The sequence below is a fragment of the Drosophila albomicans genome, chromosome X (assembly GCF_009650485.2).
Source record: "Drosophila albomicans strain 15112-1751.03 chromosome X, ASM965048v2, whole genome shotgun sequence".
Taxonomy (NCBI): Eukaryota; Metazoa; Arthropoda; class Insecta; order Diptera; family Drosophilidae; genus Drosophila; species Drosophila albomicans.
In genome coordinates this window covers 3422189-3440287 of record NC_047627.2, presented here as the reverse complement: position 1 = coordinate 3440287, position 18099 = coordinate 3422189, and the positions used below count along the sequence as shown (strand labels likewise).

Here is an 18099-nt window from a genome sequence, read left to right as displayed (position 1 = left end):
TGGAAAGTAAACATTCAAACTAAACTAATTTGTGTATATTTGTTTTTAATATTGCCAATTTTAATTTTTAATCAAAATCAATAAATAATAAAGAAATAAAGAATATAAATAAAATTATACCAAAAATATAGTACTTAGCAAGTGACTAAATATACATTCTGGTTATAAATAAAAATTTGATTAATTAAAATTTGTGTCTTTGAAATCCAATTGGAGCTAATATCGAAAATATTGCAAATTATGTTCAATCATTTGCTTCACTTCGCTTCAATTAGTAATTTTAAAAGACGGTACAGCCTGTTTAATTTCTTTTAAATTTTATATTAACATGTGAGTAAAGCATCCAAATGTATAAACAATTTATTATACATACATTTATTTATAATAAATGCGGCAGCAGTAAAATTTGTTGCAATAATGAGGCGCCACCTGGATTTTCGCAAATAGTCTTCGGGACTCTAATTGGTATATTTTAGCATATGTTCATTGTGAGTGAAATAGTATATTTTCCGATGCAATCCAACGGTCACGCTGTAAGATCCATCACTAACCGCGAGAAGCAGCAGCGGCGGCCAGCAGTGCTGTGTGTGTGTGTGCGTGTGTGCGCGACGAAAAAGTGTAAAGCGTAACGAGCAGAAGAGAAAAAACGTGTGAAAATTTATAGAAAGGTATTGCAAAAGAATTACAATTAATCAAAAGCATATAGCGCGCTTTAAAGATTGCAACACCAGCAGACAGATGCACTGCAGACATTTGAAGGACTTTCTGTTTATGCGTGAGTGTGTGTGAGTGCGCCCCCAGTCTATGTGTGTATGTGTGTGTGACAGGCAGCACCTGGGCGGTAGAGTGGAAACTTTTGCGTTCAAGGACAACACAACGACAGTGGTCGCAGCTGCAAGTGTGTACAGTGTAATACCCCTCTGCACTTCCCTGCCTCCCCTTCGTCGCACCGTTTCTCCACTTTTCTTTGACCACACTATGCAAGCAAAACTCTCGATATGTGCTCGCTCCTCTCGCCCCATATGCCCAGGCTCACCAACTAACTATACACATGCATATGTACAGAGGTATGCCTATGTGTGTGTATGCAGCCCCCACCGCAAAAACAGCAGCTCAGATCTAGTGACTTGAAAGAGCGGGCGCGTTTTTTTCCATTCAGCTGCTGGTTTGTTCTACAACAAACACGATTGATCTGTATATAATAGTTACAAATTGCAAATGAAGCACAACAACGCGCAACATTGATTTTGCAGGGCAGATGATGCAGATATAGTGTAAAAAAATAAAAAAGAGCGCATTTTAAAATAGAATTTTTCACATATCTCAATAGAAATTTAATTTTCAAAGACAGCAAATCTATGTGTGCTTGTGTGTGTGTGGGGTTGCCAATGTTTTTTTCTTTTTTGCGTGCTGAGCGAGCATGCGCATACCCACACATGTGCGAGTTGCTCTCTCGTGGTTCTCTCTTACACACCCGCAAAACACATGGGTCTCAATTGGGAGAGCACCGCAGCGGTGAGAGCGTACAAAACGTTTGACAAGAACAGAAAAAGAAAATGTTCGTAAAAAAAACAACAGCTGCGCAGATTTGACAAAGTCAAATGAACAGGAGAGAAATTCAAGGGGGAGGGGGAACACACATCTTTCGAATGCCCATTTCCCAATTGCACGGGGCGCATAGTCGACACGACAGTTGCGCCGCACAGATTTCTCGTAAACAAAACGCTCGAAATTTGCGTACCACGTGTGTAGCTTGTGTATGCGTGTGTGTGTGAGTCTGATGTTTAACAGTAGTGTGTATTTATGTACGTCCGTACAATACATTATTAGCTGCAATTGTTTTGTGCAACTGATTTCTGTATTTTTCCCCTGTATTTTTTTTGTAGGCTACTAATCAAAATACATACATGTGTAACATTTAACGGCACATCCGCTGCGGGTATTACTCAAAAATTCGTTTTAACCCGCGTGTCTGCGCGTGTGTGTATTTTTAAAGTACATGTAGTTTTTCTTGCTGGACCCAATTATATGGGCGTGTATATATATATATATGTGTGTATTGAAGTCTATATGCCGCAGTTCGTTTGTTGCTCAAGGATTTTTAGCGTAATGTCCTTGTGTGCAAAAAGATATCGAAATTGCTGCATGAAGAGCAAAAAGTAAATTCTGAAATTGTTGCAAACGGCATTGGCTCCATTTGCACACACACACATACATATGCATATACATAGTGCAACGAAGTCAACGCAAGCGCCTGCGCCGGTGAAACGACTCGCAGTTTCTACGTGTTCATGTGTGCGTGTGTGAATGGCTACGATGTTTGCATGTGTATCGATGGCACGTGCGTAAAGAATCGATTTACGTTCATCTCAACGATATGCAATGAGATCGATAACATGCAAATTGATCGTAATGCAAAATGTTTGTTTGGCAACCAATACACCATTTACATAATACACAACTTAAATTTTACGGAATTGGTAATTTCGTGATAGGCTGATCGCATTGTGGTGCTGTCTTTGTGTGATATTCTTGCACAATTACGAATAGCATCAGCGATTAGAAAACTATATTTAAATGATAGTTGCCCAAAAGTATGCAGCAGTGATGTGAAATGCGTGTTTTGCTTATGTTGCATAAGTTCCAGGGGCTGCAGCAGTTGCAAGTTGGCCTTCCCAATCTTCTACACACTATCCTTCGTATGCAAATCGTTGTGAACATTTGAGCATTTACTTTAATGCCAAACAAACAATTTTTTTTATATTTCTCTTGTTTACTTCAAATTTGTTGTTTATTTACTTTTTGGTTTTGTGATAGTCACATCGCGTTTATATTTATTGATTCCAGTTTATATTTTGTGTTTTGTTTGGGTTTCATTGACCGTGTTGGGTCGAATTTAAATTTTACTATTATGTTCTAGTTCCAGCGTTAAAAATTGTTGTTTTTTTTTTTAATTTATGGTTGTGTGACTATAGTTTTAATTCGCTAAAATATTGTCCTTTTGGTTTCTTTCCACGCAGAACGACGCTATCATTCTTCGTCTATTGTCGTCGTTGTCGTTATCGTTATCGTTTATTGTCATTCGTTCTCGTCGTGGTTAACACAACAACAAACACTCTTCAACAACAAGAACAACAGCAGCAGCAGCAGGAATAACAAAACGGATCGCAACGTACATCACAGAAAAATAATAGTACAACGTGAGAGCGAGGCAAAGCTACAAAAACAAATCGAACGAGGAGCTTGCAAAATGCATCACGAAGAGATGCATACAAAATAAAGAGGAGCGCAAAAAGAAGTCAACTGCAAACATACAAAAAACTGCTGACTGCAAAAAACGTTGGTTGTGAGTGCGAGCATACGAGTGTGTGTGTGTGTGTGTGCGTGTGGGTGAGTGTGTGCAAATTACGTGCGTGAGTTTATGGATATTTGAGTACGTGCCTCTCTCTTCGCTCTCTCACTTTCTTTCACACTGACTGCCTGCCAAACTGTTGTGTTGGTGTGCGTATGTGAGTGCAGCAGAAGCAGCAACAGCAATTGAGCCCAAACAGAAGAGAATCAATTGCAGACAGACTCTCCACTCACTCTCACTCGTTGAGGCTCAATTCTCTCTCTCTCTCTCGTGTGCAATTGGAATGGCTGCGAAAAGCAATAGCAACAGCAAAAACAATAAGGATATGCAGCTGTAATACGTTTAAGATTAAAGTCAAAATAATAAAAGCAAAGGATTTGAAACCAAATATATAATATTGATAACAGTATCATCTAATACGTCTAAACAAAGAAGCAAAAAAAGGCATCACACAAAAAGAGAGCGATAAATTGCAACTATAAATTATAAAGTTTACAAGTTTACAATAAACCACTTCCCACCACCCCACGCCATATAAAAAAGAAAATAAAAACAAAAACAAAACAAAAAGGAGAAAACTGCGTGGTTGAAAATATGAGCAGTCTGTTGGATGAGCTGGGCCAGACGCTGGTGCCGTCATCAATTGTTGATGAGCAGCAACGTTCATCGCTGGGCACGACGTTGTGCGATGATTCGAATTCATCGACAACGGTACTGGAGGATACCGATGTGAGCAACACGAGCAGTAGCAGCAGCACGAGCAGCAATAGCAGCACCAGCAGCATTAGCAGCAGCAGTTGCAGCAATGGCTCCGGCTCGGGCACCGATACCGATACTGGCAAAGGGAGTAGCACTATTGGCAGCATCGATGTCGCCAGCGTGAGTTCGTCTAGCATCGGTTCGGCGGCATCGATATCATCATCGATATCGACTACCGCACCATCGACGGCCAATTCATCGGGCCTCGGTTTGGTTGTCGATGTCGATAGCCACATTGGGAGCAGCCAGGAGCTTAGCCATGGCTATGATGCCAAAAGCGTAACGGAACTCGATTCGCTCGAAGATTCATGTGGCTCCATGTTGAAGGATGGCGATAAGCTATGCAAGATATGCAGGTGAGTGATCCAACAGAAATATTTGTATTTAGTTTAATTATATTTTATATAAAAAAAGGCTGCGAAACGAAGTGAAAAATGTTAATTACATTTTTGAGGAATCGAATTGTTTGTCAAAATAGCTCACTTAGTAAAAACAAAATATTTAATTCGATCGCGTAAGATACGTAATCGTCTGTTAAAAGATTCCTTCCAAATGTTTTACAAAGCTCTGCAGGGTTACAAAATAATGATGTTTCTAATTAGTGATCAACTAAGAGTGTTTTTTTCTTTATGAGAATATAACCTTCTTTCTACAAGTGCAAATAAGTTGTTATTGCAGTTTTGAAGATTACTATCGATAGTACTATCGGCTATGCAAATTGAATATGTCGATTTCTCCATTCCAGTTCGCGATTGGTTATGCCACGTATTCTCTCGTGTCTGCACGTTTTTTGCGAGGATTGCCTGCAGAATTTGGTGACGAGCAAGGAGTCCGCATCGGCGAGCTCGCCGGCTGCCTCGCTCTCATCGGCAGCCAGCTGCTCCTCGACGTCGTTCGATGGCAGCGAGCATCAGCATCGAATGCACACTGTGCTGGAATGTCCCGTGTGCAAGCAGCTAACACAGCTGGGCAATAAGGGTGTGAAGGGTCTGACATGTGACTATATTTTGACCAATATACTGGATCTGTCCAATCTCGAAACGGAGACCATACCGTGCACATCGTGCAAGAGCAAAGAGGAGGCCATATCCCGTTGCAATGATTGCGCCAATTTCCTGTGCAATGGCTGCGATAATGCCCATAAATATATGCGTTGCTTTGAGAATCATCAGGTCGTGCGCATCGAGGATTTGCAGAAGAATCTGCAAGATGATAAGCTCATCATACACAAGCCCATCTGTTGCCAACAGCATATAAGCGAGAATCTCAAATACTATTGCTTTACGTGCCAGGTGCCCACCTGCAACGATTGCCTGCTCAGCGATCACAAGGGCACCGATCATCATTATGAAACCGCCGGCATTGCCGAGCAAGCGGTGCGGGCCGACATGGTACAGGTGATTGCGGAGACCATGAAGAAGGCCGAGTATTGCAACGATGCTGGCGGCAATCTGAGCAGTGCTTTAACCGAGCTCCAGGCCCAGCATGATAGTGTTCATCAGCAGATCGACGAGGCGTACAAGAAGTACAAGCGAACGCTTGAGATCATAAAGGAGGAGATGATTGCCGACTTGGGACGTTTGCATTCGGAGCGTGAACTCAAGATTATGGATTTGATGCAGAGTCTGGAGAATAACATGGGACGGTTGCAGCAGGCAGCACAGTTTGGTCAACGGGCAGCGGACAAGGCAAATTCGGTGGAAATTCTGCTCTTAAAACCGGTGGTGACGGCGCAGTGCACAAATCTCATGGAGCAGACGCCTCAGAGCGATGCCAACTATCAGCTGCAATTCGACTGCAATCCGGACAAGTTTGAGCGTTTCGCCCGCGACATGTTTGGCAAATTTCGCACGGAATCGACGAGCAAGTCACAGGCATCGGGATCGCCAGGTGCGATTGGTGGTGGTGGCCAAATGCTGTCCACATCGACGCCGTCGCCATCGGCCACTCCCAAGCAGCACACACCGCCGCCAGCCCATTTGGCGCCCGGTTGCCATAGTGCTGGTCTCTTGCCCACCAGTGGACGCAGTCTGTCCGGTGCTGGGAATGGAGCGAGCAGCAGTTCGGTGCAAGGACGTCTCAGTTCGGCGGCAGTGTTTAGTCCCTTGTCGTTGCCGTCGTCGTTGCAGAGCTCATTCGATGGCGACACTTCGGTGATGACCAACTTTTCAATGATGAGCACATTGCCACCGGACTCGCCGCCGCAGTTGCAGCCACCGCTGCAGCAACAACAGCAGCAGCAACAACAGCAGCAACAGCAGCAGCAGCAGCAGCAGCAGCAGCAACAACAGCAAGCCTTGCAACAGGTGCAGCAACAGCAGCAGCAGCAACAACAGCAGCAGCAGCAACAACAGCAGCAGCAGAAGCAACAGCAACAGGTGCTGCATCAACAGCCTCAAACGCTGCCCGTGGCCCAGCAGATTGCCCAGTTGGTGACCCCTCAAGGCATTGTTCAGGTGCAGCAGACGAGCGGACATGTTAATCTCAATGCCGGACCGAATAATGCTGCCGTTGGCATGGGTCTTGGCAACCTCAATGGCCTGGGCATGAATGCTGGCGGTCCGACGCCACCATTCAGCATGCTCGAGTACAATTTGTCGCGTTTGGCCAGCCTCACCGAGAATATACCGGATACGCTGAACGATGCGCTCAGCGTTGGCAATTCAAATGCGGTTGCTGCCGCGGCTGCAGCCAATGCAAGCGGCTCGGGATCGCATCATCAGCAGGCTGTCATCCCCGCCTCGGCTGTGACGCCCACGCAGCCCATCACTCTGGCCGATATTCTATCTGGAGATCAGCGAGCTCTCAACAATCTGCAAGCCCTGGCCAAGCTGGGATTAAACAATAATGGTGAGTGCCGTCAATTAACAAATTGCTCAGTCTCTCTCTTACTACTAATATGCGTTTTGAGCTGTTTTACTTTATTGTTAAGGTAGCAGTCAGTCCGTCTTTCCTATTTGGACATAGTTTCATTAACCTGTGAAAACTAATAACTTCAATGAATTAACAAAAAAAAATCTCCTTTTAGTATAATCGCATTTTTTTTTTTGCTGCAAAATATAGCTTCGGTTTCTGTATTTTTTCAGGATATTATAATGTTGTGCCTACAGCAAAGCAGAAGGAGCCCGTAAAATTCTTGGCTAGCGTTCGTTTTGTCCGCCTGTCTGTCTGACCGCTCTTGCAAAGTACAAATAAAATCGAATATCGAGCGTATTTTTGGTATTTTTTACAATCATTACTACATTATTTGTGATTCTTGAAAATTTGGTTACGATTACATAAAAATGATTGAAGAAGTTCTTTAAGAAATATTTTTGTATGACAAAAAGACCTACTGCAATCGGGTTTTGGATGCTTTGGCTGACAATCTGTTATTTTTTGCACTCAATGGCAAATTCTATCTTTAATATCAATATACCAAATTTAACATATGGTATATTTTTAGTATTTTGTGATATATTGATGTGGTATATTTTGAATTGAAGCAGATTTAAGCTAATTTTGCTACATACAATAACAACTGCAATAAGTGCTACAAATTAGAGAGATACAATAAAGTTATTTAAGAAATATTTTGTGCGGCCAAAATTGCCTACTGCAATAGGCTCTTAATTGATTGGCAGACTATCTGGTATATTTTGTATTCTATGGTATATTTTGAATGTATTCCAATGGCAATATACCAAATATTACCATTAGTAAATTTTAGTATTTGTACCGTATATTAAGTAGGTATATTTTTAGAACAATGGAATTTTATTGGAAATGGGTAGCAAGTATCTCGCAGTCGAGATCACTCTACTGTTGCAGATTTCTTACTTGTTTTATAGAATTATGAAATTGCCGAAAATGTGGGGATCTATAATCTGATGAATTGAAAATGTAATACTTCGGTATATCGAAGAATTTTCTGTTTTATTTTGTTTTTGTTTTGATTTTTGTTTATTTGTTTTTTTTTTTTGATTTTTCGTTTTTGCAACAAACAACAACACAACCCAACCCAATCAACAACCTCCAACAACTACATTCCCAAAACAACAACAACAATTAAAATTCCAACTAAACACTCCCAACAACCCGAAACCGAAACTGAAACCGAAACCAAACTAAACCACAAAACACCAACACGAATTAATACACAGATGAGCATCATGATTTGTTGTCGTCGAATGGAAGCTCAACGTGCCTTGATTATATTTTAACAGATTTCTGCATGCCGGCAGCAACATCGCCCAGCCTGCAGACACTGAATCCGATTGTGGGCGGTGTTGAGGACATGGGTCTCAATAATTTCCATGCTGTCGCTCCGCCAGGCACCACAAGCGTTGTCACTGGCCGCAATAAGGCGACACCGATGCAAATACGCTGCAAATTCGGATCGCTGGGCACGGCCAAAGGTCAATTTAATTCACCGCATGGCTTTTGCCTGGGTGTCGATGAGGAGATCATTGTCGCCGATACAAACAATCATCGAATCGAAGTCTTTGATAAAATGGGTGCACTCAAGTTTCAATTTGGTGTCGCTGGCAAAGAGGAAGGCCAATTGTGGTATCCGCGCAAAGTGGCGGTCATGCACAACAACGGCAAATTCGTGGTCTGTGATCGTGGCAACGAACGTTCGCGCATGCAAATCTTCTCCAAATGTGGACATTTTATGCGCAAAATTGCCATCAGGTGAGTTAGTGGTTGAAGACTGCATCTGATTTAATTGCATTTATAAATAATTATGTTTTTGTTTGTAGATATATTGATATTGTAGCTGGTCTGGCTGTGACCGCCAAGGGTCACATTGTGGCTGTCGATAGCGTTTCACCGACAGTGTTTGTCATCTCCGAGGAGGGCGAACTTGTGCGTTGGTTCGATTGCAGTGATTATATGCGTGAACCTTCAGATATTGCCATAAGAGGTAAGCGAAATGCGAATGATTCTTACGAAGTATCATTGACCACATAAACACCGTATACTTGGAACCGGGCTGCTGGCGGGAAGGGTTATGTATCCCCGAAGCCCTCAACCTCTTTACCAAAGTGTTGAAGATGGACGAAAGAGTCGGTGCGGCCGCATACTGCCGCAACCCGGTTTCCAAACACTCCTATAAACTCCCTGACCATTGCAGCACCTTTAAGGCGGAAATCTTTGCCGCTGGTAAGGCTGCAGAAGTGTCTCGGGGTTTACTTCACAATTACAATTCGATCAATATCTTTGTTGACAGCCAGGCTGCAATAAAATCAATGCACTCTAATGCGGTCAAGTCCAAAGTTGTCCTGGATAGCAGAGTCGCTGAACGCTTCTGCGGTCGTGTGCATCTATAGGATCCGAAGCCACCAGGGCAGCGATGGCAACGACATCGCAGATACTCTTGCCAAAGAGGGGATAGGGCTTAATGTCGGCAACATGTGCAATGTGCCGATATCCCTGAGATCTCTAGGCAGAGAGATTGAAGTTCGTTCTAGTCATCAGTGGGACACGAGCTGGCGTAATACCAACTCGTGCAAAACTGCAAGGATGATTGTGTGATCAATAAACAATAACTTGACCAAATTCGTCATGCAGCTTTCAAGGAAAGATTGCAGACTAATGCTAGGCATTTTAACTGGTTACTGTCTGTCGGCTGCCCATGGTGTTAAGCTGGGTTTCACGAACAGTGATCAGTGCACGATATGCAACGAGTCCGGAGTTAAAACACTTGAGTATCTTTTCTGTAGATGTCCAGCGTTATCCCGACTCCGGCTGACCTCCTCTACGGACCTCTACTGGTCTATGCTTTGCCCCGAGCAGGGACAGCCAGTCCTACCTAAACCTAAGCCTACTAAGTATCAGAATATTTTATTAATAAATTCTCCGTCTCCCTCTCTTTTTAGACAACGATTTCTATGTGTGTGACTTTAAGGGACATTGCGTGGCCGTTTTCCAGGAGGACGGCACATTCCTGTATCGCATTGGCAACGAGAAGGTCACCTGCTTCCCCAATGGCATCGATATATCGAACGCCGGCGATGTGCTCATCGGCGATTCGCATGGAAATCGTTTTCACGTCGCCTGCTACTCCCGCGAAGGTGTTTTGCAGTCCGAGTTTGAGTGTCCCCACGTTAAGGTTTGCATAAACAACGGCTTGCTTATGTTTAACGATTGTTGTTGCACTTTATTTTTGTTTTATAAGCAGCACTTTGTGTGCTTTTTCGGCGGTGTAATGTGGATAAATTGTATTGAAATTATTGTATTCCCCTCGTGTGCAGGTTTCACGTTGTTGCGGCCTAAAAATCACCTCCGAGGGCTATGTGGTCACGTTGGCCAAGAACAATCATCATGTGCTCGTTTTGAACACCCTCTATGTTCACTGATTGCAAATCAAAGCGCGCAACAATCGTCCAGCTGTCGATATGAACAAATACAACTATAAATACTCTTCGGGCAAGATTTACGGATGTCGCAGGCAACAGCAACAGCAGCAGCAGCAGCAACCACAGCAGCAACAACAAAAGCACCAGGAGCAGCATCAACAACAACAACAACAACAACAGCAACAGCAGCAACAGTCACATAAGCAACAAAATGGAGCAGCAGCTTAGGCAACAATAAAATTAGAGCTTAGCCGCCGTCTTGCATCGAAAAGCAAAGTTAAATCAACAATAATACAAAACAGAAAATAACACAAGAAATAAACAAAAACAAACATTAACAAAAGAAATTAGATCACGACATGATGATGATGGCAAAGAGCGAATCAAATCTCGAACACACACACACTAGTAGTATATATGAAAAAAGTTCAATGAAATGATGTGAATATCCTTTAAGCAAAATGTTGTGCCCCCGTACAAGAAAGAACAACAAACAAACAAAACAAATAAGCAACAAGAAAATGCAACAATACTATTTTTGATCTCTAATTTAAACGCAAAACAAAAACAAAAATCGATTAGCGCTACTGAAAAATACAAAAAAAAAAAACAACACAAAAACAAAACAAATCTATGAAAAACGAAAAGAAGAGGCAATACTTGACTACTTAGTGTAAAAGCAAAGAAAACATTGAATGAAAATCGAAATGATGAAAATATGAAAGAAAACTAATAACTTCGGTAATATTTTCATAACGTTTTAAACAAGGAAAATGCTCTAATTTGTATTCTGTTTATTTTTAAACTTATGTTCTTGTTAAAAATTGTCCTTGACCTCAACACACAAAACACACACACACACACACACAAAACAATCACCACACCACACACATATATACAATACACCAAGACACATCACACACACACACACACACACTTCTACATGTTACTTATTATCTACGTATAGACATATATATTGTTATATCGACCGATTAGCTTTTTTGTGCATACCCTTCCAGAATCTTTTTCGATACAAAATCAAGAAATGAAACAAAAAAAAAAAAAACAAAAACAAAAACATAAAAACGAAACACGCATATATATATATATATATATTATTGTGCATACTCGAATGTGTATATGAATATATGTATTGCTGTATATATGTATATGTGTATACACGTGGGTATGTGTGGGAAATGTGCACCTTTTGGGCGCATTTTCCGCAGTAGAAGAGTAGAAGAGGCAAGAACAAAACCAGTCGCAAAGGCAACAACAACAACAACTGCAATAAGATATATGAAACTTTCATGTATTTTTGTTCGATTTTAAACAAAAAGTAAAACACACGTATTTATATATACACGACAAAAGAAATGTTTAGGTTTTTCCTTACCGCGGCTTATATAAAGTGATATCTCTCTCTATATTTAAAAATAATATCTTAAACATACATATATATGGAAATCCTATGACTATATGACTTTGCCATATATATATATACATATATATACAACCGAAAGCAAAAACAAAACAAAAAACATATGCAAACTAAACACACAAAAACAAACGTGTATGAATCTATGTATATGTATATGTATATGATGTCGAGTAATTGATGAATATGCGTATGTGTGTGTGTGTGTTTTTGTGTAAGTGTGTGTGTGCGCGCGTGCCTGCCAGCCAGTGCTATATATATATACATATATATATACATATATATATATATATATATGTTTTATTGTCGCGTTGTGCGCGTGTTGGTAATTTGAAAGTATAAACAAACAACAAAAAGTCTACATACAAACTAAGTTTAAGCTAACAACCAAAACAAATAAGAAATGCTGATTTGCATTAGGCCAACAACCAACTAAAAAACAAAAACAAAACAAAAAACAATACTAAATAAAACAATACTGCAAATGCGCGATGAGATGCGAGAGAATCAAGAAACCAAACAAATAACTATTGTTAAGTTCTATATATATATTTACAATGTTAAATCGATATTCCTTTTGCTTATATACATACAAAAACAATTACGAAAAACAAACAACAACATATACATACATGTGCATATGCCCGCATACATACAAAACAAAAAACATACACTATATACATATATCTATATATACATGCATATATATGTATATATATAGAGCAAATATAGCACATATTTTGGGGCATGTGCCATTTCTTTCCCGTTGTAATACAATATATAAGGCTGGTTTACTCCCAAGACATTATTATTTTTTAAATAACATACATACAATACATATGTATGTGTATATACATACGCATACATATGGCTATATATTATTATGTACTACTATTATTATATTAAACGTTTATTATGTTGTTCTCTTTATATTCATTATAATTTTTGTGAATTTTTTATCATGTATAAATTGCAATTTATTTTTTGACTATGTTCTAAGCCAAAAAACAAAATACCAATTATTTGATAAATTAATGTATAAGAGCAAAGCAACTTATTTTTTAATAGGCTGTCAACACATTTTATTATATACACCACACCCACACGCATACATACATACGCAAACACTACACTTTATATTTGTGTAAACAATTATCAAGCAAAATCATGTTGACTATATATATTATTTTTATTAGTTTTTAGAAATATTTTTTTTTTTGTTTTGTGTAACAAAAGAAGCTTTTTGTTGAGTGTGATTCGTTTATCGTCGTTTAGTGAAGAAAAATTCAAATGTTTAATCTTGTCATTTTTTTTTGTAAATTTTAATCTAGTGTTGGTATTGTAAACATTATGTAATACTATACTTATGTACCATATATGTATACTACTTTTTATGTTGCATACATTCGCTGCATTATCCTGACAAAAACAATTAACGAAAAAGTTCTAAACAAATTTAAGCCCAAGAAATGCAATTTGTGCGGCAACAAATGAAACTATTTTTAATTGTATTTTTTAGCTGTAGTGCGAAAAGCAACAACAAACAACAGCAACAATCAGAACAATAACTTTAATGTTGACCTTATTTTTGTGTTTATTTTGTTGATACAACGTGTGAGGCTACGTTTTTATTAATAATGACAAACAAAAAAACTAAAAAAAAAGAAAATCAAGCAACTATAGTCTAAGTTTTGAAAACGCTTTTAATTGTCTTAATGTCTTTATTATATTATTTTACTTTTGTATTTTCCAAGCGACAATTAAGAATTTTTTATTTGTTTTATTCACTTAAGAGAAATGAGAAAGAGCTAGAAGAAAACCTCCTCCAAAAGTTGTTGTCGAAGAAAGAGATAGTGAACGAAAACAAGAACGAGAAAGAAAATGCAATTTTTTTGTGAACAATTTGGCTGTTGAAATATAATTTTAATTCTTATGCATAAACTTCGTTAAATGTGAATCATTTTTTTGTGGAAATGATTAATTAAGCAACAAACACATCATGTTATATCGTGTACAATAATATTTAGGACTATTCCCTATGGTATCTCCCCTTCTACACCCCCATCCAACCCCCCACCCAATGCAAAACAAATACTTAGAATGAATTTACTTAGATTTCTTATGTTCAAAAGTTGTTTTTCTTGTTTGTTGTCTTTGCCGCTGCATTACTACAAACGATAATAATAATAATGATATATATCAATAATAACTAATATCGCGAAAGAGAGAAAAGAAAGTATTAAGAAAACACTACAAAAACAAAAATAAACAAAATAACAACAACAACAAAAGTGAAATACACACACGAACACACATACAAAACAAATGCGAAATATGCCAAACATTGTTATTATTATCCTTCTCCTTATTTTGTGAAAACAAACAAAAATCAACTCTTTTAATACTGTTATATTTGCTTTTTAACAATGCAATAAAAAAAAAACAAATCATGCATTAAATCACATCATGTTAAAAAAATATACTACTTTTTACACTTTGTTCTAGTTATTGCGAAAGCCTTCAAAAGAAAACAAAAACAAAAACCACAAAGAAAATGAAAAAATGAAATTGTAATTCCACACGCTTTTATTTATAACATTTACAAAATTAATTTGGTTCTTTTCAGTTTGTTGTAGACGCAACTAAAACCAGCAAACGGCAAAAGAATTCATAATTGTTTAAAACAAAATCAAATTTATTTTAGGTTAGTTTCAAAAACAAATGAAAACAAAACAAAAAAAATAGCAAACAAATGATATTAAGTAAAACGAAATAATGATTTTTATGCAACGCGTTTAAAAACTTTTCCAATAACAAAACGATAGAAAAATGCCCAACAACAAAACTAAACTAAAACAAAAAAAAACACAAAAAACCAAAAAAAAAAACAAAAAAAATCAACAAAAATGATTTCCTATATTGCATACAAATTTATGAAAAAATGTGCTTAAGTTTAAATCAAATTTACAATTTAGTTGAGATTATGAACTAAACAACTTTTTACACAAAACTAAAAACATACATATATACTTGTATATGTATATGTATGAGGTTTAGCTAAAATATACATATGTAAGTTTAGCCAATGGCAAAGGAGGCAGGGAAATGGTCAGACATTGGACGTGGCACTTGACACTGGACTTAATATTTAAAGCAGAAGCAAAAACGAAAACGAAAAAACAACAAAACGAAAGAGAAATGAGAAATGAGAAAACAAGCACACAACAAATACACACACATACTCGGATACATACTTAGGGCCAGAGCAACTAGTCAGCGGCGCTTACGTCACGCGTGTGGAGGAGACGTGACGTTAAATGTGCAACATCACACATATGTATAACAGGCTGATGTGACGTAACGTAACGTAACGTAACACAATATACATCACTTTGACGTAGCAGAACGCAATGCAAACGTAACTCATAACACTGTAACTGTAACTGTAACGTCACGTCACGTTCCAATCATAGCCAACTCAGCCAACTCGTGCCAATAATTACCATTTTTTGAGGCCGTCATTTTGTGGCTAAGCTGCAAAAAAGCAATTCAAAAACAAAAAATATAAAAAAAAAAACAAACAAAAACAAAAATAAAATACGTGAATGAAAAAAGGCATATTATTATTATTATGATTATTATTATTATATTATTTGTAACATAATAAAACTATCAAGCAAAAAACAAAACACAAAAATATAAGAAAAACCATTTGCTCTATTGTGTGTAATGTGACAAAGTGAACGCTTTCCACCTATTTTGGTTAATTATTCTTGTACTTTATTTATACTTTATACATTTTGTGTTAATTTTTACCACTCAAGAAAACAAAACCAATCTTACTAACTTTATACATACATACAAATATATATATACATACATACATACATACATACATTATATGTGCATATTTATATACACTCTCAAGTCTCTCAGTCATCTTATTTGTAATTACTTTGTATAACATTTTGAATTGGAATCTACCAAAAACACCAAAAATTAAGTGTAATGTGCAAATTGAGAAAAATACTGCAAACAAAAAACGAACGAAAATCACATAATTGTAAAGAAATGAAAAATTTGATGATGCTGCCAAAGATTTTTTTATATATACAAACAAAAAATGGAAGTAAATTAAATGAAAGCAACAACAATTACTATGGTATAAAACTAAAATAACTAGAGAAAACAAAACGAAACAAAAGAAAACAAATAAATTTATTATTGTACGATGACGATGATCATGAAGAAGCGTATTAATTTTTGTTTATTATAATAATACATAATAATACTTGTAATTTGTAATAATAAAAAAAGAAAGAAAGTAAACAACACATTAATCATAAATTGAATTGAAATGAAGAATTTGCTCAGTATGCAAAATAACAATTGATAGCAGCGACTATTTACGTACACCTACATACATACATACACACATAACTAACTAAAACTAAACTAAAACCAAACAAACTAACTAAACTAAACTAGCTATCTAAAAGTAATCACACTAATAACGATTTCAATTGATAAACGTTAAGCGACAAACAGCAACAAAACAAAATAAAACATAAAAAAACAAAAAAAAAACAAAACAAATTTGTTCCTCGATGCGACGCTTACGAACGAAAAACAACTAAAGAACACACAAAAGGAAAGAAAAAAACAAAAAAAAACAAAAGAAGCAAAAACACAAAGTAATTGCAGTAATTGTTAAAAGGCCTAAAACGTAAATCGTTAAGTTAGTAAAAGTGGAAAACAAAGAGAAAACAAAAAAAAACGGAGAAGAAAACAAAAAATAAAAGAGCATATAAACACTATACATATACGATATACATATTGAACCAGAAGTATAGTATATATACATACACATACATACATACATATACATATATATATATATATACACACATATACATATACATGACGTATACATACATTAACATTATATATATGTATACATATAACTATTAAGTATGGCAAGATCGGTCAAGCAATCAGTCAGGTTTAGTTAAGTTAACTAACAACAACTCTCACACACACACACACACACCATCAAATGCCTGTGTAGCCACAGTAATTAACATTTTTGAATATTCTCTCCATTTACAACACTGGATTATACCAAAACACCCACCCCCAAAAGCCCAAAAAAAAAAAAACAACAACAAACAAAAAAATACCAACAAACTTTGCCTAGTTGCGTGTTTCATTTTTGTAGATTCTTGTATCATATTGTGCATTTAGTTAAATTTATTTATCGACTAAAAACAAAATGTCAAACAAAATGATGTAAAACAAAAAAACAAAAAAAAAAACGAAAAAAACAAAACCAAACGCTTTATACATCAAATTATTTTAATATAAATATATATATTAAAAAAATATTGATAAAAACCAAATCGAAAACAAAAAACAAAACAAAACATATATCTATATATACATATACAACATATACAAAATATTATGTATTTTATTTGAAATTTTTAAATGTATTAGCAAAAAAAAAAAACAAATGGAAAGTTGAAGTCTACTCTTAATGAATAAACAAAAAAAAAAACAAAACAATGATAAATGATAGAGGATGATAAAATGATGACAACACACAGCAGACGACACACACACACACAGTATATGAAGACATCAAGTCGATAGATGATGATGATGAGATAGATGGATAGAGATTTGGCATGCCCAATGGCTGAATTAAATGCGTTCTTGAGGAGCGCTGTAACGATGATAACAAATGATTATACATATACACATGATCTATATACATACATACATCTATATACATACATATACATTAACAAAAAAGAAGAGTATACATACATAGATGTAATAACAATAATGAGCAAAAGATAAACAATCTAGTGTACGTCAATTTTTTGATGATATTTTTCGCCTTATTATAGACAACAAAAACCCAAAACTAAATATAATGATAAAATTATGGTTATTAAAAAACAAAAACAAAATGAAATCGAGATCGAAATCTAAATCTAAATCGAAGCAGAGACGCAACTCAAAATATACCGAGAAGCAATCAATTAAATAACACAAATCCTATACAACAGCAACAACAACAACAACAAAAGCAGCGGCAAGAATACCAACAACAACAAAAACAAAATCTATGAAATTATATTAACAAATTGTGTAATCAAAATGATGTTTACAACACCAGAGAACAAATGACATAAATAAGTAAA

General features: G+C 36.7%; 1 protein-coding gene across 5 annotated transcripts; it reads left to right on the top strand.

Annotated features, from left to right (window-relative positions):
* Positions 1 to 516: 516 nt before the first annotated feature.
* On the top strand, positions 517 to 17403 carry LOC117577938 (B-box type zinc finger protein ncl-1). 5 transcript variants are annotated; one of them, XM_052008634.1, is made up of 8 exons: positions 517 to 668; positions 3021 to 3390; positions 3520 to 4467; positions 4857 to 6961; positions 8254 to 8785; positions 8854 to 9017; positions 9973 to 10205; positions 10348 to 17403. In XM_052008634.1, exons 3-8 carry the CDS (start codon positions 3947 to 3949, stop codon positions 10450 to 10452), a joined length of 3660 nt encoding a protein of 1219 aa, XP_051864594.1. In that variant the 5' UTR covers positions 517 to 668; positions 3021 to 3390; positions 3520 to 3946; the 3' UTR covers positions 10453 to 17403. The 5 variants fall into 5 exon arrangements, with proteins under 5 accessions (XP_051864594.1, XP_034118838.1, XP_034118834.1 ...); XM_034262947.2 differs by having other exon boundaries at positions 3021 to 4467; positions 8317 to 8785; XM_034262943.2 differs by having other exon boundaries at positions 3021 to 4467.
* Positions 17404 to 18099: the final 696 nt, after the last annotated feature.